The sequence below is a fragment of the Candoia aspera genome, chromosome 6, assembly GCF_035149785.1.
Source record: "Candoia aspera isolate rCanAsp1 chromosome 6, rCanAsp1.hap2, whole genome shotgun sequence".
Lineage (NCBI taxonomy): Eukaryota > Metazoa > Chordata > Lepidosauria > Squamata > Boidae > Candoia > Candoia aspera.
The window spans coordinates 10590121-10613477 of NC_086158.1; the positions used below are offsets into that span (position 1 = coordinate 10590121).

Below are 23357 nucleotides of genomic sequence, written 5' to 3' on the forward strand. Positions count from 1 at the left end.
ATATTTGATTGAAAGATGTATCGGCTGCAGTGAACAACCAAGTGGGACAACACATGCACCAATTTTGCAAAATTAGAAGCTTATAACAGACTAAACGACAAAGATGCAAGTATGAGCAGAATAATCCCTGGGGGTTTTTTTCCATTCATTTTTCATTGTATAGGATAAACCTGGATTGGGCTAATTTCGAATAAAGAGTTTAAAGTTAGTCTCCAAACAATAGCAAAAAATTGCTTCCATATATTTAGTGCATTATTAGCAGCAAATACAAAATTCTATAGTTTACTGCATCTTTAAAGTGATTTTTTTTTGTTATGCTCATTAATGCAACTTTATCTTGGAACTGTATGGATATTTAGTGTGTTTAATTTATACGGCTGACAAAACTTGCAGAGCACCACAGTAAATGTATTTTTGTACAGTAATGGAAGCATGCCTTCCTGTTTTACTTTCCTGTATTTCTATAAAATTGTGCAATTTTTAAATAAGTTTTAAAAAAATAAACTTTCTCTGTGGCTTCAAGTTCATTGCTAGCTGGAAATCTGCATTATTTATTTCTGCTTGGGGTGATGCCTTTCTTACTACCTGAAGTTAATTTGTTTTATTTTTACTAAATTATGCTGAGGAACCAGATGAAAGCTTTCCTTGTATTGAACCTTCCCACAAGAGAGGCATAGATTTTGATGGAAGAGGTAGTCATAGCAGATCTGTTGAAAATCGTGGTCACAAAAAAGACAACGTGAACCAGGAGATGCAAGTTTGTTTGTTTTTTAATTTAAAAGAATGGTAACTCATTTATATTGTTTCTTCATGTCAGACAAATCCTCTCCAGAACAGGAATTCAAGCAAATAATTCTGAACAGTGCAAAACTCATCAAAATTACAAACAACCCCAAGGATACAGTAGTCAACCTCAAGTGACAAGGAAAGACCTAGAACTGTGATCTGACTCAGTTTGAAGATTAGTGTGACCAAGGGATGAATTTAAGAGGCACATCCAGTTCTACCATAATTTTGCATAGCAGTGTATCTCAAAACTAGTAAATCTGCCCCAAGAATGAAAACAAAGGAACTATGCAACAGATTCATTTGGAAATATGCAACTGGCAGCTAAGGACAAGTCTTGTAAACTTGTAACTTAAAATTTCCACTGTGGATGTTTTCAAATGTTCCACATCCATAGTCACAAGTGCTGTTTCCCAGCTGAGATTGGTATAACTGTAGCAAGCATGTGTTTTGGCCAACCAGCATCGTATTTGTTACTATTGACAAGTGGTGCTAGTAATGGCAACCATGTTGATCAGAGTCAGGTTCCTTTATGGAGTCACTCTGCATGGGAAAATTCAAAGAATCTGACTCTGCCCAACGTCAACTTCAGAAATTTATATCACAGCCATTTTTAGTACAGTATATGTTGAAATATTATCCTAGGCATACCATATCGGGCAGCAAAAATCCAGACAATCAGTAGAAACATCTCACTATTTGCTTCCAATTTTTCTAGGTAGCACTAAATAAATTTCAGTTTGGGCTAAAGGACAAAGTTCATTATTTTCAAAGTTGAGTTGTCTCTCCTACTGATGAATGAAAGATTACCAGTTGTGATTGGCTGAGATATACACTGTGTACTTGTGTGATGGATTACATCAACAAATCCTCATGTGTGTACCAAATGTTCCAGTGAAATAAATTATCACAACCATCACAAACCATCATCACACTTCTGGAAAGCAAGACTAATTTCACTCAGCTCCATGCAGTTAAAATCAATAAGGAATAAAGGGAACAGTTTGCTATGACCAATAACTATTTAACTTTGTCATACTGTTACCCAATAAGACGAGGATATTTTTCCCCTTTGTTTGCAAACATAAAGTCCTACTGAAGCAAAATAATGACTTCTAAAATAATACCTTAAAACCTTGATTTTACAGACTCCTATTCAGCAGGTTTTGGACAAAGTCCATTATTTCCATAGTTGAGTTGCCTGTCCTACTGATGTAATTCATGGCCTTTTCATCAATTGACACCATTTGCATAATTATATAATTAACATCTTTTGTGTCAATTTTGGTCTTCTATGTACTGCAAATGATGAACATTGACACAATTGACACCAATGAGGAAAATTATGTAATTATGCGAATGACATAAATTACATTAATTATCAACATTCAAATTTAATAGAAGTTTGCATTTAGCTAACATCCATTCCACCATATGGCCCATTAAATCAATGTTGCACTCTGTAACTTTGTAGCCAAACACGTAGATTAAAAAAGACTTAGAAATCATTATCCCAAAGCACAGACAACAGAGGCAAGCAGGATCTTAATTCCATTATTCCATGGTTTTTGCACATAACCCCTTCAGGATTTTTTCTATACCCAATCAAGTTAACCTTTCTGCATTTCTCATGCCAATTTCAAAGGCACATATACAGCATAACATTTCAGCAGTGTTCCCTGTTTTTGAAAGTCTGGCTCGTTGTAAATAAAAACAGTTTTTATTCCAATAAAATTTGATGTTCTAAGAAGTTTTTCCATCAGCAGCAAAGCTAACTCATCTGAGGTGTGCAGAATGTTTTATGTTCAAAACAGATGCTTTAGGTCTGAGACAGGCAGTTCCAACATCACTGTAACCATTCTGCATTGAAACAGCTCTTTTCTGCTGCAGTTGGAAAGGCCGGTTTCAAGCTTCTAATGTTTTGCCCCTCCGTTGCTCAGGTATTTGTGAGCCAGGGAACCCTTGGTTAAATAAGGGTTGTTGTTGTTGTTAGTTACCGTTGAGTCGTTTACAACTCATGGCGACCCTAGTATAACAGAACGAAATGCTGTTCAGTCTTGCGCCATATGCTTGACTGTTCCAATGTTTGCATCCATTGTTGCGGTAATTGTATCAATCCATCACATTGAAGGTCTTCCTGTTTTCCACTGGCCCTCAACTTTACCAAACATGATGTCCTTTTCAAGCAATCGGTCTTTCCCGATGATGTGCCCAAAGTATGAGAGTCTAAGCCTACTTATCTTCGCCTCTAGGGAACATTCTGGTTGTATTTCTTCTAAAACTGATTTGTTTGTTCTTCTGGCAGTCCATGGGTGGCTATCTGGGTGTTGCTGACTGATGATCAGTATCCCTCATTATTGGTCACGTTGGTAGGGACAGCTGGGAGCTGTGCCACAGTAACACCTGGAGGGCCTTGGATGCAACAGATGTTTGAAGCATGCTATTTTCTTCTCAAAAGAATACATTTAACTTTGATATCACATAGTCCAAAGAGCTGCTAACAAACTATCCCAAGGCAAATAAATCTAAATATACTGTATTCATGCCTAGCTCATGAACAAGCACCTCAGAGACAAATCAGCTTCCCTAACAAACTACATCATCCCCCAACTGCTAGAGGAAAACCATATTCTTAAATGTTCACACTGTCATAAATCCCTAAACTATAATCTCAATGGTCACATGCACACAGCGATGAAATTCTTCCACCCCAACCATCCTGTTAGAATGTGAACAAGAGTTCTTGTAAAGGAAACTCTTGTATTCATAATCAATGACCAGACACAGTGTATCAATATCTAATTATTATTTGTTGGCAATTGTACAGAAGGGAGCCAAGTGGGGACTAAAGTATTTGATTCAGCCCTTTCTTGCACCATCTTAAGAATAAAATAATGATTCACACCACTACATCTCTCTTCTGGAATATTTATTAATATTAATATAAGGGAGGACTATGCATGGATGAATCTGTATTGGAGTTGGGTGGCCAAAACATGAGGAGGAGGGGGAGGAGGAGGAGGAGATAATTCCAGTCCATTGCAAAAGGCTCACTCAGAACATATATTCAAGGTGGATCTGCTCCAAAGATTCAGAGAACTGAGGTGCCCCTGTGTTTGTCATGACCTCACATGAGTTAGGATTACCAGAACTGGGGTGCAAAAATCTGGACAACCACTAGACAGCAGGAAAGAGATATAGAAATCTTTAGCAGTCTGCTACCATTTAATGGTTATCTGGATTTATATAGTCCATAGCTGGTAGACCTCACCAGAGGCTGAGGGAGGAGGAGGTCAGGTGAGGTTGTCAAGCTTGAGAGAATCTCTATACACCTGGATAGTCTGGCAGCTAAATCAGCTTAATGGACACCAGCTGAGTGAAGGAGGGTAACAAAATATTGTGATGGTCTTGCAGGTAGAGCAGGCATGTTGAGCACCAGCTACATAAGGGCAAGGTGGTTACAGCCTTCAGGATCAAGCTCTGGGAGTAACTTGTTGAAAGTAATGCCTAATGCAGACCTGTATTTTTTGGTTATTGTTGCATCTTGAATCTTAACTGCCTGACAGATCTTCTGGCTGTACAGATTTTTTGCTAGTTAGACCCTGACTCTGGTTTTCTTGTTTTGGCCCACTGGAAACTCAGCTAAGACTTGGACTGAGTTAGCTTTGACTTCTGGACAGCTTTGACTATTGAGTATTGTTCCAGGCTGACTGACTTCTGGACACATTTATTGACCTATTGTTCATGAGAAGTCCCTTCTGGAATTACATCTTGAACTGCCCTGCTACATTTCTGTCTTTCTCAATCCCTAAAGGATAACATTTCTGGGTAAATTTGGTAAAACAAAATAATAAGACAGATTGGAGGAAGCATCAAAACCAGAGACATACTTTTTCCAATCATCTACTCTAGCTAAGAGCAAGGATACAGAAGGTCAACTGGCAAGTTTGTGTTGCAGAAGCCAAAATCTGCAACCAGAACAGCCCGGACAAGGCTGCAAGAATGATCAGTGTGCCAAGATGCCTGCAGGGAAGTGGTATGAGATGCTAGACTGAGTTGGAAGGACAGCTAGGTCAGAAGATACTCCTTACAGTATTATTATTTTGGAATGCCTTATCTTGTAGGCTTCTAGGCTCAAGCCCATAAACTGCAGCATACAGACATCTTACTTCAACCATAAAGAACTATAATTCCTGCCTTTCCGTATGTGTAGGGGATGCATGCATAAATGTGTTCCTGTGTAAATCTGTTCATACATCCATCCATCATAATAGCTTCCAAATGTCCCATTATTTTATACAGAGTTACCTCCCATAACCATTGAGCTTCTTTTACTCAATTATTAGAAATTAATGTATGTGCCATTGCAAATTCCTCAATGATCAACTGTTTCAGCAATGGAAAAGGAAATTACAAAGCTTCTCAGGCCTATGATTCATATAAACAATCAAAATCCAGATTAAAACCTCTGGAAAAGCTATTAAAATGTTCAGGAAGAGAAATGTTTTTTTTCTTTTTTAAATGGAGTGAAGTCTCCAAAATACAACAATGTGGGATTGGCAGATGATTGACTTCTTTGCAAACTGCTGGTAAATCAGTATGACTGTATTTAAAATGAAAAAGAAAAAAGAAAAATCAATTTGTCAGCACTTTTACCAAGCAATATCCTGTGCCCAAGAACAAAATTTCAAATAATTAAATGATCTTTGCCAGACAGCAAGACAATATACTTGGCTGTCACAAATCTGTTCCTCCTTGTGTGTCACTGCTGAGGATGGTTGCATTAAGCTTCTCTGTAAATGATCAGTGCTGCCTTTTTTAAAACCCTTGGCGGAAGGTGTGCAACAGGTAATCTTGAATACTACAAAACTAAACTTGCAACAAAAATACAGAACAGGTGCAACTTTGCTCCAAGGTGTGTGTGATGACCATGATGAATGCCAAAAATGGCTATTTGGAGGTGAAGGATGCTCATGTGAGTGCTCAATATTTGCATCCAGATAGTCCTTGCTTAGCAGCTGCTTCGTTTAGTGACCATTCGAAGTTATGACAGTGCTAAAAAACAACTTAGTGACCAGCCCTCAAATTTACAACCTTCACAGCATCTTTGTTCTTATTTTCACTGGTTTCTTTACCCCATACCAAGATGTCCTCAAAGACAAAGAGGAAGAAGAAGAGGAAGAGAAAGAGAAAGAAAGAGAAAGAGAAAGAGAACCCCTGTTCAGCTGAAGGAAGTGGCAAAAAGCAAAGGAAAACTGAAGTAGAATCATAACCACAGTCGTGGTCATGTGATTTTCATAGCAACCGCTTTGCTTAACGACCAAGTTGTTGGTCCCAATTGAGGTCACTAAATGAGGACTACCTGTATTCTCCTCACAGGAATCCCCCTGCCACATCATATTGCATGTTTCTGCAAGCCATTTCCCATGCATTTCTATGATGCATTTTTCAATCTTTATTTGCAACCCGTAACAGAGGAGAAAAAACAGCTATACTGAAGTTTATCAATCCACAGGCCCACATAAACACTTGCACAGGGTAGTGGTAGGGACACAGTTATACATATATATAAACTCACATATGTGTACCAATCTATTGCAGTGAATGAAACGGGCACTTTCTTAGACAGGAACTCCAGGACCATCAAACATTGGGTGAAGAAATAAAAAAATCATGATACGTGATCAAATCCCAACTGAAAAAATGAACATTCAGACTCTGTTGGGACACAATACAAGTCACCTTGGCTTTGATAATTAACTTTAATTTCAAGCTCTGAGGTCTGCAGAATATTCTGGGCTGTTACATTTCTGGAGGGTTTTTCTTTTTTTCTTTCTAACTGGAAATTTGGGGCTCAAGATAAGCAACTTTTCATGCTAGCAAACAGATTCCATTCAGCATAGTGATGAATTCCTAGTTCAAAGCAAGTGTTTAGTCCTTAAAGATTAAAACTAAGCTGGGAGGTTCTTCTCAGTGTGGGAACAGCTTTCTCTGGATGTTTCCTGCAAACTCTGCTAGTGATCAGAACAGTCTTAAGGTCTTCACAAAACGTAGACAAATTTTAAAATCCTACAATGCACCATGATTTAACAGAAAACTCTCCCCTAAAGATTTAAGAAGGCATCAACTGAATTATCCTGATTCAAGCGATAAAGAGGACCAAATATTTTCCTTCTTGCTTTTCTTTTTTGGCAGTCCAAGGGCTTTGCTTACTTGAAACACATTTTTGGCAGAATAAAAAGGCGTACGGCTCCTTAAGGCCAGAGAACATCATGAGGTCTAACTTGGTATCCTGCGATAGAAGTAAATATATCCTAACTCTCTGGGTGGCTGCTCAGAGGCACAAACTTTAAGGTCATTGTAGATAATCCACCTGAAAAGGAGGAAGAAGAAGAAAATAGAGTGAACATCATAAAATTAAATTAAATTGACAAGGAACACCTACAGAAGCTGACATACCACCACCACCACCACCACCACACTCGTTAAGAGCCTACTTTGGTTTTCTTATCTGGAAAATTAGGGTAATGAAGTAGCATCAGGCTGGCTACTCCTGACATTTAAAAGAACCTGTGTTCAGCTCTTAATCCCCATCCAAAACCACTGCCAACTTGGAAGCCAGCCCTATTCATTCATTCATGTTAGAAACTGAATTTTCTAACATGGTTTCCATGGAAGCGTCAATCTCAAAACATTTATCCAACCGTTGGGCACTCCCTAACATTAGCAACCCGACCGGTAATGTCACGCTAAATTACCTTCCTTCCTTTTTAAGATGACAAACATAATGGCCGCTCATTGTGGATGTTCCCATGTGACTGATGAATCCAAAGAGTTCATATCCTGTGCAAGAAAACATCAAGGGTGTGGTAAGCAAAGCCATCAGGAAGACAGTCCAGAAATCTTGCCCACATTCTTACAGCAACAGTTCCTTCACCAGCTCACTCTTGATACTCTTATCTGTCCCCGTCCTCAAAAAATTAAATTCTGGAATAAAATGGACATTTTGAAAATTTCAAATCCATGCCTATACAGCAGATTACCAAGTACTGCACACTTCAGCTCCCTAGCATTTATAAACCCTGCAAATATACAGCAAAAACTGTGTGTGTGGTTGTATATTATGTCACGAATCACATCTACTTAAATGCTATTTCCTATAAAGGATGGTTATATTCACAGCAGCCCTCAGCGACATTCAGCCTTTCCTGAACTGCACACAAGGTATCTCAGAAGGTTGTTTATTATCTCCCTTAAAAGTTCCACAGTTAGGTGCATCAAGCACTACTTGCTATTCTCAGGCTATTATGACTGTGTCCTTGCATTCACTGATGCCCAACAACTTTTAGCTGCTGCCTGAAAGCTGCATCCGGTGGTTCATTTTAGATTTCTCCTGCAAGAACCATAGTGACATCAGGTTAAAAAAACATAAAGCAGGGAATGTTGCAAGCAAATTGAAGCATGAGGACCAGGCCTCAAAGAACCCTGGCGAAACTCATACATGCATGATTCAATAGACTTTTATGATGAGCTACTTCGTATCGATTCAGACATATGGCCCGTATCAGCTTATTTTAACTATTTTTGCTGGCTGAGCAGTATTCAGGAAAGGTTGATCCCACGATGCTGAAGACTGAACTAGGGTCAACTAAAGAGCTGTTTAACATATTATGCAGCAACAACCAAGTTCATCGTCAAGCCAATATTCAACAGAAACTTGAAATCAGCCCTTTTCTTTGGTTATTATATATGTATAATACATATGTTTGGCTCACGGATATGTTCATAGGTATGTAGCATTGCAATCACGGGTGTTATCAAAATGTGTAAAAAGTCCAAAAGCACTTTGTCATAAGTTCTTCAACCTATCGACTGGATTAATCTGAAAAAAAGATGGCTTATCTGGGCGAGAAATTCTATCACTGTTTGCACAAATCCTGAAACCACTATTTTCTCTCCCGCATATTTCTTAAGCTTTTACCAGTCTCAATAGTTTATATTCAGAGATTCCTACTGGTCAGAATTAACCCGTATTCCTTATTTTGATCACTGCTGCTTTAGAGCCATTCCACTTGAAGCTTCCAGTACGGACAGAGAAGCAATTCATAAATGTAGCCAACAAATTTGAGGAGAAGGAAAATGAATAAATCAGGCAGATCGACTTATGCAACGTGTCAAAGGGAAACTTACTTCCAGGCCCATCTTTGATCCGGGGCCCTTCGGGGTCAGATTCTGCAAGGATGTTAGCGTTCACACGGTTTTCTATATTCATGACCTCAGAAGCTACTTCCGTCTCCTCCTCTGGCTCAGGATGACTAAAGATCCAGTCCAATGCATGTTCCAAGTTGTTATTCTTCCAGGCAAAATAGCATGGAATAATAAAATAGCGAAGAGCTGTCAGTATCCTGTAATCATTGTGATTACATTATCTCTTATGGAGCTGTTGTTGCCTTGTTTTCCAAGAACAGACGAACATACACCATTTTATGGAGCGACTACAACTTGCATAATTCAGATAAGGTATGGTAGCGGAAGAGCCCCTGGTTAGGAAAAACTGTACTAGCTTCTTCTACTAATGCACAGATCATATTGTAACTAGCATCTACTGTCACAGCCTTCTCATGTCTGACACATTCCAGAAGAGTAATTGCATTTACCGGTATATACTTGGACCTGTATTTGCAACAAAGCAGAACGTTTTTCTAACAGCTTTTTTCAAAATCTAGCACAATCTGCTTTACCCATTAGGCTCTCTGTTCTACTAACATCTTGTCAATACATACCCTGAGAACTTCACTGATGTGTTTGATCATTTCAAACATTGTACAAACTATTAGCACATAAGCAAAACAGGACAAACGAAGACTACCAGACAATTATAGATGCTGTTGAACTACAGCTCCCAGAATTCCTGGGGCTGTTGACATCTGGAGGGCCTACAGGTAGTCCTAACTTAACAACCATTCATTTAGTGATGGTTCCGATTTATGACAGTGCTGGAAAAATGACTTGCAACTGGTCTTCACACTTGCAACTGTTGCAGTGTCTCTGTGGTCACGTGATCACAATTTGGGTGCTTGGCAACCAGTTTGCATTTATGACCATCGCAGCATCCCGTGGTCACGTGATCACCATTTTCCACCTTCCCAGCCAGCTTCTGGCAAGCAAAATCAATGGGGAACCAAGAGGTTTGCTTAACCACCACTGCAAAAAAAGGTCATAAAATTGGGTCAGATTAGCTCAATGACCACTTTGCTTAGCAACCGAAAATCTGGTCCCAACTGTAGTCATTGAGTGAGGACTACCTGTATACTCGTGGTTGCAAAAATACTTGGCTGTGGTGCTTAATGGCTTTGCATTCTCTTTATAATTCTTAGATCCGTTATAGCCGTTTCCTAATTCTCAAGGAGAGCCTGGCAAAGTACAGTGTTTGACCAACTAATATTTTCCCCTGCCCTCTTCTTATAATAGGGTGTATCATCAATTTCATGCCCCAAAACAGATCTACAGTAACTTAGAGTCTTCCTTTAACGAATTTGCTGCTGCTAACAAGAGTCAGGAGACTTGTGTTGCTGTGGATAACGACATCAATTTATTGTCGCAGCTTCTGGAAGTCCTGTGGGGTGATGGGGCAGGAAGCTGCATTTGTGCTACAAATAAATCCCTAATAATTTTCAGGAAGACTCACTGTTGCCCGTAATGCCTGAAGAGCTACATTCCGCTGGAATCCCATAGAGGTAATTATGGCTACCATCTCTTCTGGAGGCTGGTTATCCAATCCAGAAAACTCTGATCTTCCTCTTCCAGGAAAAGCAGTTCCTCCATAGCCAGGCATGGATAGAGGCTCTGCAAAATCTGGGATAAAAATGGCAGGTATTCATTCATTCATTCATCTGCCCATCCATTCATTATACTGGTAGACTGCAAAATCAATACAGGCCCACACAGATTCAAACCTAGGCAAATAATTGATTAGAAGTTTTGATCCATGTGTTTCACCCCAGGTACAGACATGTTGTTATTGGGAAAATGCTACCTTGTGTAAGTTAGTAAAAAGACCCTTGTATAACTGCAAAAAGAGAAAGGCAGAAATGCATCTAATGTGGCTGGTAGACTTTTACCTGGTTACTTGTTGATTCACATATTTCATAGGAAACCAACCACAGAGGAGTTTGTAAACTGGGAGAGAGAGAGCACTTTCTCTCTCAACTGGTGGCCATTTATGCATTAAATAAAAATAATGTGGGCATATGGGTTAGTGACTTATTTCACAGAATTATGTACTGCGTAGGAAGTCTCTTTTTTACATTTGTCTGTGGGCTTTCCCATTCATAGTTGCTATACTTTTCAGGAAAGTTCATGTCAGATCTTTGGTCTAATCGAGCAGGATGATTTTTCTAAAGGTCTTTCATTTGTAAGAGTACGAAATAGGAGACAAAACAAAATGAGTGACTGTGTATATTTCACATCCATTATTTTGCAAAGTAATATAGTATTCAAGGTCAGGTTGTAAAGGAAGCAAGACTTGTTTCTAGCTTAATAGAAATACACTTCAGCCCAGGAAGCACAAATATATTTGTTCACAGGTGCAAAACCAAAAAAAAATTCCAAATACCAGACCTGGTTCTTCCATGTGTGCAATGATCCAGTTGAAAGCCACCTCAGCACCCATGTTGCCAGTATAGTACACAGCTTTTCGGCATGCTTCCAATGGAAATCCCATCTCTGCCAGCTGCATCACAGAGGATTCATCAACATCTGGGGCTGAGAGAGAGGATGTTCCACAGGTGAAAACTGAATTCATCGCTTCCAAGTCAATCAACCTCGCTACATGGATCACCCAAGACACAAAGACTGCAATTTGCATCACACTGTGAGTCTGCAAAACACTGTAACTGATTCTCAGAGGAAATGTTGTAGCCTTTGCTTGTAGCTGTTGAAAAAAAAAATCATAACTGCTAGAGACAACATCTGATGGAGGCTCAAATTAGAAGAGAGAAATTACTCAGGAGAGGATTCTCTATTCCCTTTCATTTCTTGTACAAGGAACTGCACGCTGGGTTCAGATGTTCAGTTTTATACTTGTAAAGATCAGTATATGAACTGAACATCAAAAGGAAGAGTTGTGTGAATTCCTACAACAGTCTTCATACTGTTCTGAAGAAGAGCAAAGTGCTAATCCAAATCAGAGAAAGTGCTGATTCAAATTACCCCTAAAAGCAAAAGGGACAAAGACCATTAGGTTCTACAGACATCAGTTGAATGGCTATTTTCCATGCAAAAAAGTTCCAAAAGCTAAGCAGCCCAGGCTTCTTTTGTAATTCTAGATTTTAAGGATCACACCTATGATGGAGCTCCAACAGGGGTTCCATCAGTCAGGCCAAGCATAAATGGTAAACTGAAGCAACACCCTCAATCTTCATCTGTTTAAAAAATGATTAGATCGTAAATACTATTAATCATGTAGGGGAGTCTACAAAATTATGCTGCAGCATCCAGAGAAACTCAGTATTCGCACCTTCAAAGTTTCTCGATCTTATTAATATAAAACTAGGTATGAATGTGTGAACCAAAATTGCTATTCTTCCTCCACTCCCTCTCTCTCTCTAACACTGCAGTGACTATTGGCCCAGAAGATCTTGCTTTCTATTGATCAGCATACCGATCAGCAAGCATCTCTGATAATCTTTTTGGGGGGAAGAGTGAAACAAAAAGATTTAAATAAATAATACTATTTTTATGGCAGATCTTCTGAACAGCAAAGAAAAACGACAACTGTGGATCTTTTTATCTTCAACTTTTGCCAAATTCCTGTGTTGTGAAGTCATGAAATGTTGTTCCCAACAGAGCAAGGATCCCCAGTGTCCCAGGCTTGATTTTAATACTTTGTTTACTACACTGTTAATCTGAAAACCTCCCCTCTGATACATTATGAAACCACTGAAAGCCAGGATGGTGGAGAAGATGGGGAGAGCCACAGGAGTAAGTCCACCCTCAACCATGAAAGCTCACTGAGTGCCTTTAAGGTGATCCCTGTCTCTCAGCCCAATCTAAAAAGATGGTTGTGGTGGTCAAATACTGAAGGAAGTTCTATGAATGCTACCCTGACCTTCCTCCTAAAGCTGGGACAGGATACAAATCTAACTAATAAATTTATCTAACTAATTTCCATACATATTCCTTCAAAAATGATTCAAACCCATGAACCCTTCTGAAAAATGTAAACTAGTTCTTTGAATTCCCATCTGATTTACCAGATCCAGAAGTCAGAAAATACCTATTTGCAACAGGAATTATTCCTTCAAATATCCAAACACAGACCCAGGATAGGTGGAAAGTTATAGAAGACAAGACCACAGTTAAATACCTAAAGATAAGAGCTCTCATGCATCTATAGAGCTTCTGTGAGTGTCAGCAAATAAGCTCAGCCATTTCAAACAAAAATAAAACCAACATAACGAAATGGGGTACATACGCTCCATGAAATGGTTCATCATGCCATCTGAAAATTAAGGAAGTAAAGTAAGGGAGACAAGAGTGTTCTGGAGTGGCAGGAAAATGGAAATTGGCCAGTTCTGCATTTGGTGTACATACTAGATGATCACCACTACAACTTGAAAATGCTCTTTGCAGTCCAACCCCAATCGGGTGCCCCCAGCCCTGTTGGACTACAAACCCCATCACCTATACTCAGCAAAGTTATTAGCTATTCCATTTCAGGAGTGGTTAAAATTCTAACCTAAACCAGCTGGAGTAAATTTTATACTAGGAAGTCCAGATGAAACACTCTTGACATTTAGTAAAATACCTAAGGCATAGTCAAATTTTTGTTGGGTCTAACTTTTTCTGTCCACCCCACTTCTGCACAAACTTTTCTTCTGCAGAGGAAAAAGTAATGTATATGCACCCTTACTGCATCTTCTTGAATTCCAATCCTGAACCTTGTGCTTATGGACAATCCATGAGTGGCATACACCTTCCTTATTTGAGCTTTCAGCCTAGAGTAGTGTTTCTCAACCCTGGCAGCTTTAAGATATGTGGACTTCAGCTCCCAGAATTGAAGTGGGAGTTGAAGTCCATGCATCTTAAAGCTGCCAACATTGAGAAACATTGGCCTAGAGTGATAAAGTTGCTATCTTATGGCAAGCCATCATGTTAGAGGTTCCACGACTCTGACCCCCTGCCCCCCCCTCCAGACAGGGGGCTATTTCAGTAAATATTCCTGTGGTTTTATACATTACGTGACCACCAGGAGGCAGGACAATTATATTTTGAATAGACCTCTTCAACTTTGGTTCATGATCTCCCTGGCATGTTTGTCATTTTACCTCCCGTCTGCTTCTGCAGAGCTCTATCACAGCTTCTGCCTGAAATAGATGCAGAACATGCCAAATCCACCAAAGCAAGCATGATCAATGGATCTCTGTTTACACTAGAGAACCAGGCCTTGGTTCTATCATTGCCTACTTTTCTTCCAGGGAACATCCCCAATGATTATGTTGGAGCTTGGCATCCATGACGATGTTCCATGCGAACAGGAAAGGATTAAAAATGACAAGGGAACAAAAAGAAGATCAACTAACAGTTGTGGTGGAGAATGGTGTGGAGGTAGGAATCCTCGTGGTAGTAGGCAGTACCTTTGGGGTCAACAGGAATGATAACAGGTGGAGAGATGTCTGGAAGTTCCTCCTCTCCTGGTTGAAGGCCTGTTGCCCGGAGGTGGCTGATGTCAAGAAGATCTGGCATGTCTATAGAAACATCTGCAAGCAAAAGGACAAGTGGGAAATATTAAATTATTTGTAAATCATCCTAATTGTGAAACTGCAGGTGATCTACAACAAAGCAGGAATAATAAGAACAATGGAACAAGACACACCTATCCAGAAAGAATTCCTTCAATCTATTAACTAGGGCTAAAGGTGTGGTGGAATAAAGATGCTATAACTGTTTTGCATAATGCAAGGAAGGAGGGTGCTATATGTACCTCTGGGAAAAGCATATTCCAGAGCATGGGGCCACTGCAGAGAAGGCCCACCACCTAACTCAAGTCCCATGTACTTCCCACAGAGGGGGAACACAGAACAGCCACATTCAGGATGTTCAGATCAGAGGGGCAGAACAAATTTTCGCAAGGTGGTGCCTGCTGTAATTCTAGGCTATCTAGAGTTAGATAGGTAATCACCAGCACTTTGAACGAGGCCCCAAAGCTTGTTTTTAACCAGTACAAGGACTCAAAATAGGTGTTATCTTGCAGCGGCAGGGTTGCCTGGCCACTGCAGGCTGGCCCAAATTCAGCTCCCTAGTCACCTTCAAGAGAGCCAGTTTGGTGTAGTGCTTAAGGCACCAGGCTAGCAACCAGGAGACTGTGAGTTCTAGTCCCACCTTAAGCCCAAAGCCAGCTGAGTGACCTTGAGCCAGTCACTCTCTCTCAGCCCTAGGAAGAAGACAATGGCAAACCTCTTCTGAAATCTTCCCAAGAAAACTGAAGGGACTTGTCCTGGCTATTGCCAGGAGTCAACACTGACTTGAAGGCACCAAAAGAAGAAAGTCACCTCCAAAGGCTAGCCCACAGCGTGTTGCGGCAGCCTACCCATGTAGTGATCTGGGAATAAGTTATCAATGCTAAAGCATCCTGACCCATTCATTACAACAGGCAAATTAAAGTATGTTCCCACATGCTATTCGTCAAACCCAGTGTTTTTGTGTCACAGGAGAAGGTATGGGAACCATCCTTTGAAAAACAGGGGTGGGAGATTTTTATCCTTTTCTCAAGAAAACTGGTGTATCCCTAAAACCTTATCAAAGCTGCTTCATGAGATGATCAGTATTTCAGGTTTCCTGAAATACAGGCTATTCAACATGACCAGTCTTCCTTGGCAAAAGGAACTTGCTGCCAAAGACACTCCCTCCACATGGCTTGGCCACTCTCCCAGATTAATGGCGTGCCCCTTTGAAAGAATGCCCTCAGCTTGCACTGCTATATATAAAGGCTCCAGAGCAGAATGTAACCTTAAATAAGACCCCCAAGAAAGGTAAGCTTGAAATCATTGGCCTAAAAAGCGAAGATGTTAGAGATGAAAATCTCTGTAACAACATAAAGAAATTAGTTTAGGGCACACTTATTTATTTATTCCCATTTATACGGCCATCCATCTCAACCTCATGACTCTGGGTGGGAAACAGCAATTAAAAAATCAAATAGCAATTGCATCACCATAAATATAAATATAAATTGGCAGCTAGGTAAATGAAAGTCACCACAACCATCCCGTGGGTTCTGTCACATCCTTTCCCTTCAGCCATCAACAACCAAAGTTGGGCTAATATAGACAAGGGGTAAGAGATGACCTGGATGCCCACTCATCTGCTCCTTCAAAGGCAGAGGTACCATCCTGCATTCTAAATTTCACAAAGTTCCTTGTATGGATGAGGATGGTTTGAAATGTGACAACCAGTCATTTGACTGCTTCTTAATTTTCCTTCTGTGAATTTCAAGCAAGGAGCAGTCCAGAGATGGGGAAGAATGATGTACAAAATATACCTGAGATTGGAGAGTTTCCTAAAATCCCATCAATATAATGGTAAATTTGTTTTCAGGGGTTTGGAGGACAGGCACACAGGGAAATCTACATTCAGCTTCCATAACCAATGGACAAATTTTAATTGTGATGCTGCTGTTACTGCTCTACTAAAATTTTTATACTGCTATCAGTGGGATCAGGGATATCAATGCCAACGATGTTCATGTGCTTACTGTGAAGTAACTGAAAATGGCCTTTATGGAATCCTTGGGAAGTTGGACAAAAATAGCAAACTTTTTCTGCACTGTTGCTGAGAAATATACATGGATTTATCTGTGCAATCACAGGAGTTAAGCTTGATTTGTGGGTGCCTTTACTTTCTTAAATACACTAGTGAAAAGGCAAAGAATTGTGAGGAAAACTCTTTGGACTGGGAAAATAACAACAATTCAACTATTTTTAGTGACTTGCAACATTCCCAGGTCACCAAACCGAGTGAAAAAAAACCCACTTTCTGTTATTAACAGAAAAAAGAGGAAGCCCCTTGGTTGTTGCCTGGAAGATAGAAGCTACTTTCCCCCTAAGCAGCCTTGGAGTTCATAAACCTTACAAATGAACGCAAGGCCATTCAGGACGGAAGATACTGAAAATTTCAAAATACATACCAAGCTTCTTAGGGATCCAGTCGAGGCCAAAGGTAAACTTCTTTATCTGAACCACCAGGTATTCAGGAAATGAAGCAAAGCGAGAAGTTCTGGAAGTGCAAAGTAATTCCATGTGAAATTAAAAGACCGGAAAATTCAAGATCAGAACCTTCATCATCTTAACCGAACAGGAAAATTGCTCTTATTGGGTCATACACAACAGCCCATCCGCTCCACTATTCTTTTCTACAGCGGCCAGCCTGATACTTCTGGAAAGCAAAGAAGTGCAGGTAGCCCTCGTTTAGCGACTGGCTCGTTTAGCGACCATTTGAAGTTACGGCAGTGATGGAAAAGGAACTACAACTGATCCTCCCATTTACAACTTTTGCCGGTCTGTAAAGCAAAGGAAAGCTGAAGTCAGATCAAAAGCATAGTTGAGGTTTCACTTAGCGATCGCTTTGCTTAATGACCAAGCTGCCAGTCCCAATTGTGGTCGCTAAATGAGGGCTACCTGTAGAGCGAGATGGAGGTCATCCCTCTCCCACTGCTTCCCCGCCATCTGGTAAGACTAAGAACCCCTTACTTTATTTTTACCAGATGGCTCAGCCAAAGTAACGAAGTGTCAGAGTACTGTAAGGTTTAAAAAGGTAAAGGTAAAGGTTTCCCTTGAGGTAAAGTCCAGTCGTGTCCGACTCTAGGGGGCGGTGCTCATCTCCGTTTCTAAGCCTTGGAGCCGGCGTTGTCATAGACACTTCCGGGTCATGTGGCCAGCATGACGACTCGGAACGCCGTTACCTTCCCGCCGAAGCGGTACCTATTGATCTACTCACATTTGCATGTTTTCGAACTGCTAGGTGAGCAGGAGCTGGGACGAGCAACGGGAGCTCACCCCGCCGTGTGGTTTTTTGAACCGCCGACCTTCCGATCGACAGCTCAGCGGTTTAACCCGCAGCGCCACCGCGTCCCTTACTGTAAGGTTTAATACATATATATTTTATAGCATGTTTTGTACTATCTGAAATCATCTCCAAAACAAGCAGACATAGAAGAAAGAGAAGATTCCTTCCATTTCATCCCAAGGGAAGACCCAAATCCCAAGCAACTGAAGAAACAGCAGAAAGTGTGCAATACAGAGAACCAATGAATAACAAAAAGTTCCTGGCAGACTTCTCTAAGTAAATGGATTTGCTTCTTATGGATTTGCTATCTCAGAAGACACAGAGAGTAGAAGAAGTGGATCGTTCCTACAGTTGAAGGCTTATGAGAAGTGGGATTCCCCAAGGACAATGGTTTTCACTTATAAATAATCTAATGTGAAGTATGGCCGAAATAATCGAGAAGGTTGAAGCAATGTCTGATGAGAAAAGGTTATTCTTGAAGCTTTTAAACTTTTAAATAAGGGATATAATAAACATATAAAGTTTATTGTAGAAAGAGCAGAAGGAACCTCTTCCTAGCACCAGAACCATGAAAGAAGATCAGGATAGATAAACTTAAGTAATTTTTCACACATTTAAGATTTTACGGCTTTAAAAAAGGATAAGCCCAGTTCGTGGAAACTCTCCATAGCTCTCCATGTCATCTCCCAAGATCACAATCAGCATGTTTCTGAATACCAGTTTTGTTATGTTGCTAAGAGCCCAGGAAGTAAGCGGCACACAAACAGAAATTGCTTGTACATATAAATGAAAATAAATATCCATGTAATTGCAACTAGTTGGCTAGTTTGGGAGTCGGTATGGCTTTGGTCTTGATCCAGAAAAATTCTTCATATGTGCATCTGGAGTGGAGATATCAGAGTGATGGGTGTTTGTTTCTTTTACAAAATCTCTAACCTGCCCCATTCCTAACAGACCTTGGGCGAGGCACAATGTCAAAGCACAATGAATGAATGAATAAATGAATGACCCATTCTACAAAAAGAAAATAATATTTTAAAAAGACAACAATAGGCACCAGAGTTGCTTAGCTGAGTGAGGCAGCTAATACACCGATTAAATGTATTAAATAAACAAATAAAACCATGGATGACTATAAAACTAAACTAAAGGCCGAGTGCTCAGTGGAGTAAGATTGCTTTGATCTGCTTACAAAACGTCAGCAAGGGCACAGGCAAGCTGTAATGGGGGTGGGGGGATCCTCAACCAAGTAAATTAGATAAAGCTATCTCATATGTAGCACCATTTCTTTAACTCAATACTATTTCTGTTTCTGTTCTTAAACAGTTCTGGAAGTTGCAGTTGAAAATCCTGGCCAGCATTATGGGGCTGACCAGCCACAACTTGCCTACTCCATCATGTCTGATCTGTGCCTACCCATGTTCAAGCAAACCTGGATACTCACTTAACACCAGCAGACTTGGCTTGGAGGGCGCTGCTCCAGAAGTCTTCTACATTTTCTGGTTCAGAAAAGGCCTGTAGACAAGCACTGAATGGGATCCTAGCCCGGACCACCTCCGGTGGGGGCCTCCTTGCAGTTTCTGCTTCTCTTCTCTTCAGTTCATAAGCAATCAATTCATCTAATCAGAAGCACAAGTGATACTGAAGAACCACCACCCTTTATTGAACAACTTTACTGAACCTGATCAAACAACAAAGTCACGGGTGGGCTCGTGCACGGGCCTTATTTGATGACAAATGAACATGAGGAAGGACTCCATTGATAACATTTTGCATCTAAGATGGGATCCCTTAATTCTCCCTTTAAATATGAGTGTGTGTTAGTTCATAGCCGTAGTATTATTTTCCTTCATTTTTTTTCTTTCTTGATTGTATAGTTTTAGCAAATAACATTATTACTTCACTATTGTTTATTTTTGATGTTATGTAAATATACGGAGAGCTCTTGCACCGAAGTCAAATTCCTTGTATGTCTAGTCATACTTGGCCAATAAAGTATTCTATTTCTTATTCTATTTCCTATTTCCTGTTCTATCAGATGAAATGGCAATTTCTGTCATCATTGCTAGATCTGTAACATATACATGTGATTGAACTTGGACTTTCAAGGAATGTAACCCTGAATTATATTTGAATGATAGACAATCCACACATGTAAGGAGCGTCACATCTACTTCACCTTTGTTTGCTGCAGCCTCCATTGCCACAGGCAGTTGCATGAGATAGTCCACCCTCTCTGTGTACCGTACTTTTCTGGTCTGGCAGCACTGCGTCCGTTCTTCCACCAAAAAACGGAAGACATCACTGGGGTTTTCGGAGCCAATCCGGTTTCTCTGAAGAGAAAAATCAGAAACATAACCACTCACGACCACACAATTGTTGACTATCCCAGGTCATGCAGGAAAACACCAAGAAGCATCCTCTTTGCCCTGACCACCTAACTCCAGTTTCCAAGAAAAGTAATACCGGCTGGGGGAGTAATCGCAAAACCCGAACAACTCCCATGCCACCATCACAAGCCTTAGTAAGTTGGAATTACAAGGCAAGTAAAGAAAGCCCTTCAACCTCTACACCCTGAAACTCTCAAAATCCTAGCTGAGGATATTGAATTTGTAGTCTGAGACATCTCAAGGGACATCAAGCTATGGAAAGCTTGCACTTTAATGGTTCTAGAAATAGTCCTGATAGATACATCTACATCTGGAGATACTACATTAAGGATTTGAGCTTAAAAAAAAAATCACACAAAGCACCAGGGAAGCAAAATCTAGCTTCCCATTCTCCCCTGGGGGGAAAAAAAGCTTCAAAGGTATCAGTCAGCATTTAACAGCACAGAACCTCCCTCCCTGTTAAATGTATACTGCTCAATTTTTCAAAAAACCATCATGAATGCAAGCCAATGAAAGTTTAAGAACTTGAAGGCTCAAGTTCAATAGACAACTCCCAGTGAAATCTATACGGTTTGGAAATGCTTAATATTGGCTGGAATATATTCTATATTTGTGGATCATTTATCAATAAATGGCATCCTACAAGTGAACTCTTTACTGATGCCTGGGTTTTGTAATAAACCTGAACGTATCCCAGGATGAAATAAGGGCGTTTGAGAATTTGGATTGCAAACCTCCCCATGGGATTGAATATCACAATGTATCACAATTTCAAATACAGTATAGGAATTTTTTTTACCCCAACATTGCCTTCCCAACATGGTACTTTCCCAATTTTTTTATTTTACTCTGAGGAATTCTGGGCGCTGAAGTCCAACATAAGCTGCATGTCACTAATATCTGCTGTGATTTTAAAAAATAATTTCATAATTACGCTTATCCATTAAAGAATTGGCAAAGCTCATTACAAAAAAGATGAGGAAAATGAGACAACAGAAAGAGAAAAACCTAACAACTTGTTCAGAAAAGGCATACAGAACAGTCTACCTGGTTCTATAGGATTTCTGAATTTTGAGGAATGAATTCCTTCACTGCACTAAATCTTTCTTTCAAGAATTCCAGAATAGTTCAAAGAGATCTCTACCATTTTTCCCCCAAAATGTAGACTGATTTCCTTTATGTGCCCCAGAATTTGCTGACAACTGTTTCTAACATGGGTGGCTCCTGTTAATAACTTGATTTCCAGACTGAAGCTCAGCCAATTCTCAGTTCAAGACAGAAGAAATAATGTGTGTGTTGGGGAGGGAAAGTTTAGATGAACAGCATGTTTTAAAGTCCTTCACGGGAAGGACATTACGGAAAATAAATTGATCCTGTTACAAAATGCCCTAATATCTACTATTCGGGAAGAAATAGCCACTAGAACTAAACAGAGACAAAGCCCAAATTCTGATGAAAATCAGAGTAATTTGGGACATTTATATGAGGTATGCATCATCCTCTCAAAGTTACTCCATGTTGAAGCAAACCTTTTTTGCACACACACCCTCACTGTTACTCCACCGTGCTAACATTTAAAAAGTAACAGCCGTTTGGGGATTTATGCATTTCCTATTCTAGATAAAAGCTTGGTGGAGCTCCGATTTTTCAAATTTCTTCTGATCCAGGGAATGAATCAGAAAAGAATTCAGATTAGCCCAAGGTGGGCTATTTCTGAAGTCCTAGATCTGAAGCTGGCCTTGACCCATTCATTATGAGGGATGATTTTCAGTCCACATGGAAACAGGCAGTGGCAACTAAAATGTCATCCCTGGAATTCTCCCCAGGTCTTCTACTCAGCATGGGATATGATCGGGCCAAAGCACTCCTTAAACAGCGTGTAGCAGACACAGAGTGCCAACTGGATTTAGCCAGGTCCCCATCCTTTATTGCCAGTGAATCCAGCAGGTATTCTGCCTCCTCTCTGGCATACTTAACTAAACTCGAGGTACCCAACCATTGGAAGGCCTTTACTTTGGCACGATGTAATGCCCTCCCCTCAGCTGTCCTTGAAGGCCAATACAGGAAGATTCCTTACCCAGAGAGTCAATGCCCCTGTGACTCTGGTCACATAGAAATAACAGAGCATGTGCTCCTCCAGTGCCTGTATTATAGAGACATTCAAACTAGCCTCATTTTACCATTATTGTACAAATACCCAGGGCGCTCAGGACAATTTTACACCTCCCTGCTGCTGTCAGATTCCAACCCTGCTACATCATACGATGTTGCCAGGTTCTATGCAGCAGCGCTTAAAATGCTCCAGATGATGACCAGTGCCATAAACTAGCATTTATTTTAATATACTAGAGTACCGCACTTACAGATATTCTAACCATAATGCCCCCCCACACCCATCTAATGCTCCTACCCCTCCCTCCAGATCTTCTTTTTTCCCCCCTTTTTTCTTCTTCCTTTTCCTTTATATTTCTGTGTTTTAGCTTTTTATATCAAATGTTAATGTACTTTTGTGTTTCAGCTTCTTGTATTAGACTTTAATGTACCTTCTATGCTTTCAACTGACTATACCTCACCCTCCTTATGCTGGTCTTTGACTGTAATAAAGATTTGTTTGTTTGAAGCTGGCGTTTGCAAAAAAAAAAAGGGGGACGTTGAAGCAAACCTTCCATTTTGGATTTCTCTTTGCACACACACCAAGTAAAGCTATATGTACACCTTTTGCAAGTATCTTGCCAGTAAATGATCTTGCAATTCCATGACTTTCTCTATCATTCCCCATTCACACTTTACATAGCTGCATATGTTACTTCAAGAAAGTTTTTCCAACCTGGCATCTTTCAAGTCTATATTGGGCTGGGATTGTATCTGGAGACTGCTAGATTAGAGAAGGGCCCAACAAGTAATCAAAACAAATAGAAGCTTATTATATTCAATCTCTTTAACCCTTTCTTTAAAAAAGAAAAGAAAAATGGAAGGAGGTTTTGGAGCTTTCCAACTCAAAGAACAGAAGCGAAAATACATCATATGGCTCAGAAAAACACAGGAAGAAATCTGTTGGTTGTTGTCAGGTTTATTAAATAATTATTCCCTGTGACTCCTTTCAGCCACCTGAATGAG

General features: G+C 40.1%; 1 protein-coding gene across 3 annotated transcripts in view; it reads right to left on the reverse strand.

The window, feature by feature from the left end:
* Nucleotides 1-6529: 6529 nt before the first annotated feature.
* The window catches only part of USP13 (ubiquitin specific peptidase 13), a 107182-nt gene continuing 90354 nt past the window's right edge, over nucleotides 6530-23357 (reverse strand). The window contains exons 12-21 of one of the 3 annotated variants that reach the window (XM_063306408.1): nucleotides 20030-20183; nucleotides 19295-19469; nucleotides 16973-17061; nucleotides 14424-14546; nucleotides 13262-13288; nucleotides 11407-11550; nucleotides 10475-10641; nucleotides 8977-9139; nucleotides 7545-7629; nucleotides 6530-7159 (exon numbers count right to left, since the gene is read on the reverse strand). In XM_063306408.1, the coding sequence (XP_063162478.1) occupies nucleotides 7066-7159; nucleotides 7545-7629; nucleotides 8977-9139; nucleotides 10475-10641; nucleotides 11407-11550; nucleotides 13262-13288; nucleotides 14424-14546; nucleotides 16973-17061; nucleotides 19295-19469; nucleotides 20030-20183 (1221 nt within the window). In that variant the 3' untranslated portion in view covers nucleotides 6530-7065. Of the gene's footprint in view, nucleotides 7160-7544; nucleotides 7630-7656; nucleotides 7774-8976; nucleotides 9140-10474; nucleotides 10642-11406; nucleotides 11551-13261; nucleotides 13289-14423; nucleotides 14547-16972; nucleotides 17062-19294; nucleotides 19470-20029; nucleotides 20184-23357 lie in introns of those variants that run through there. The other 2 variants (XM_063306409.1, XM_063306410.1) reach the window with 2 other exon arrangements.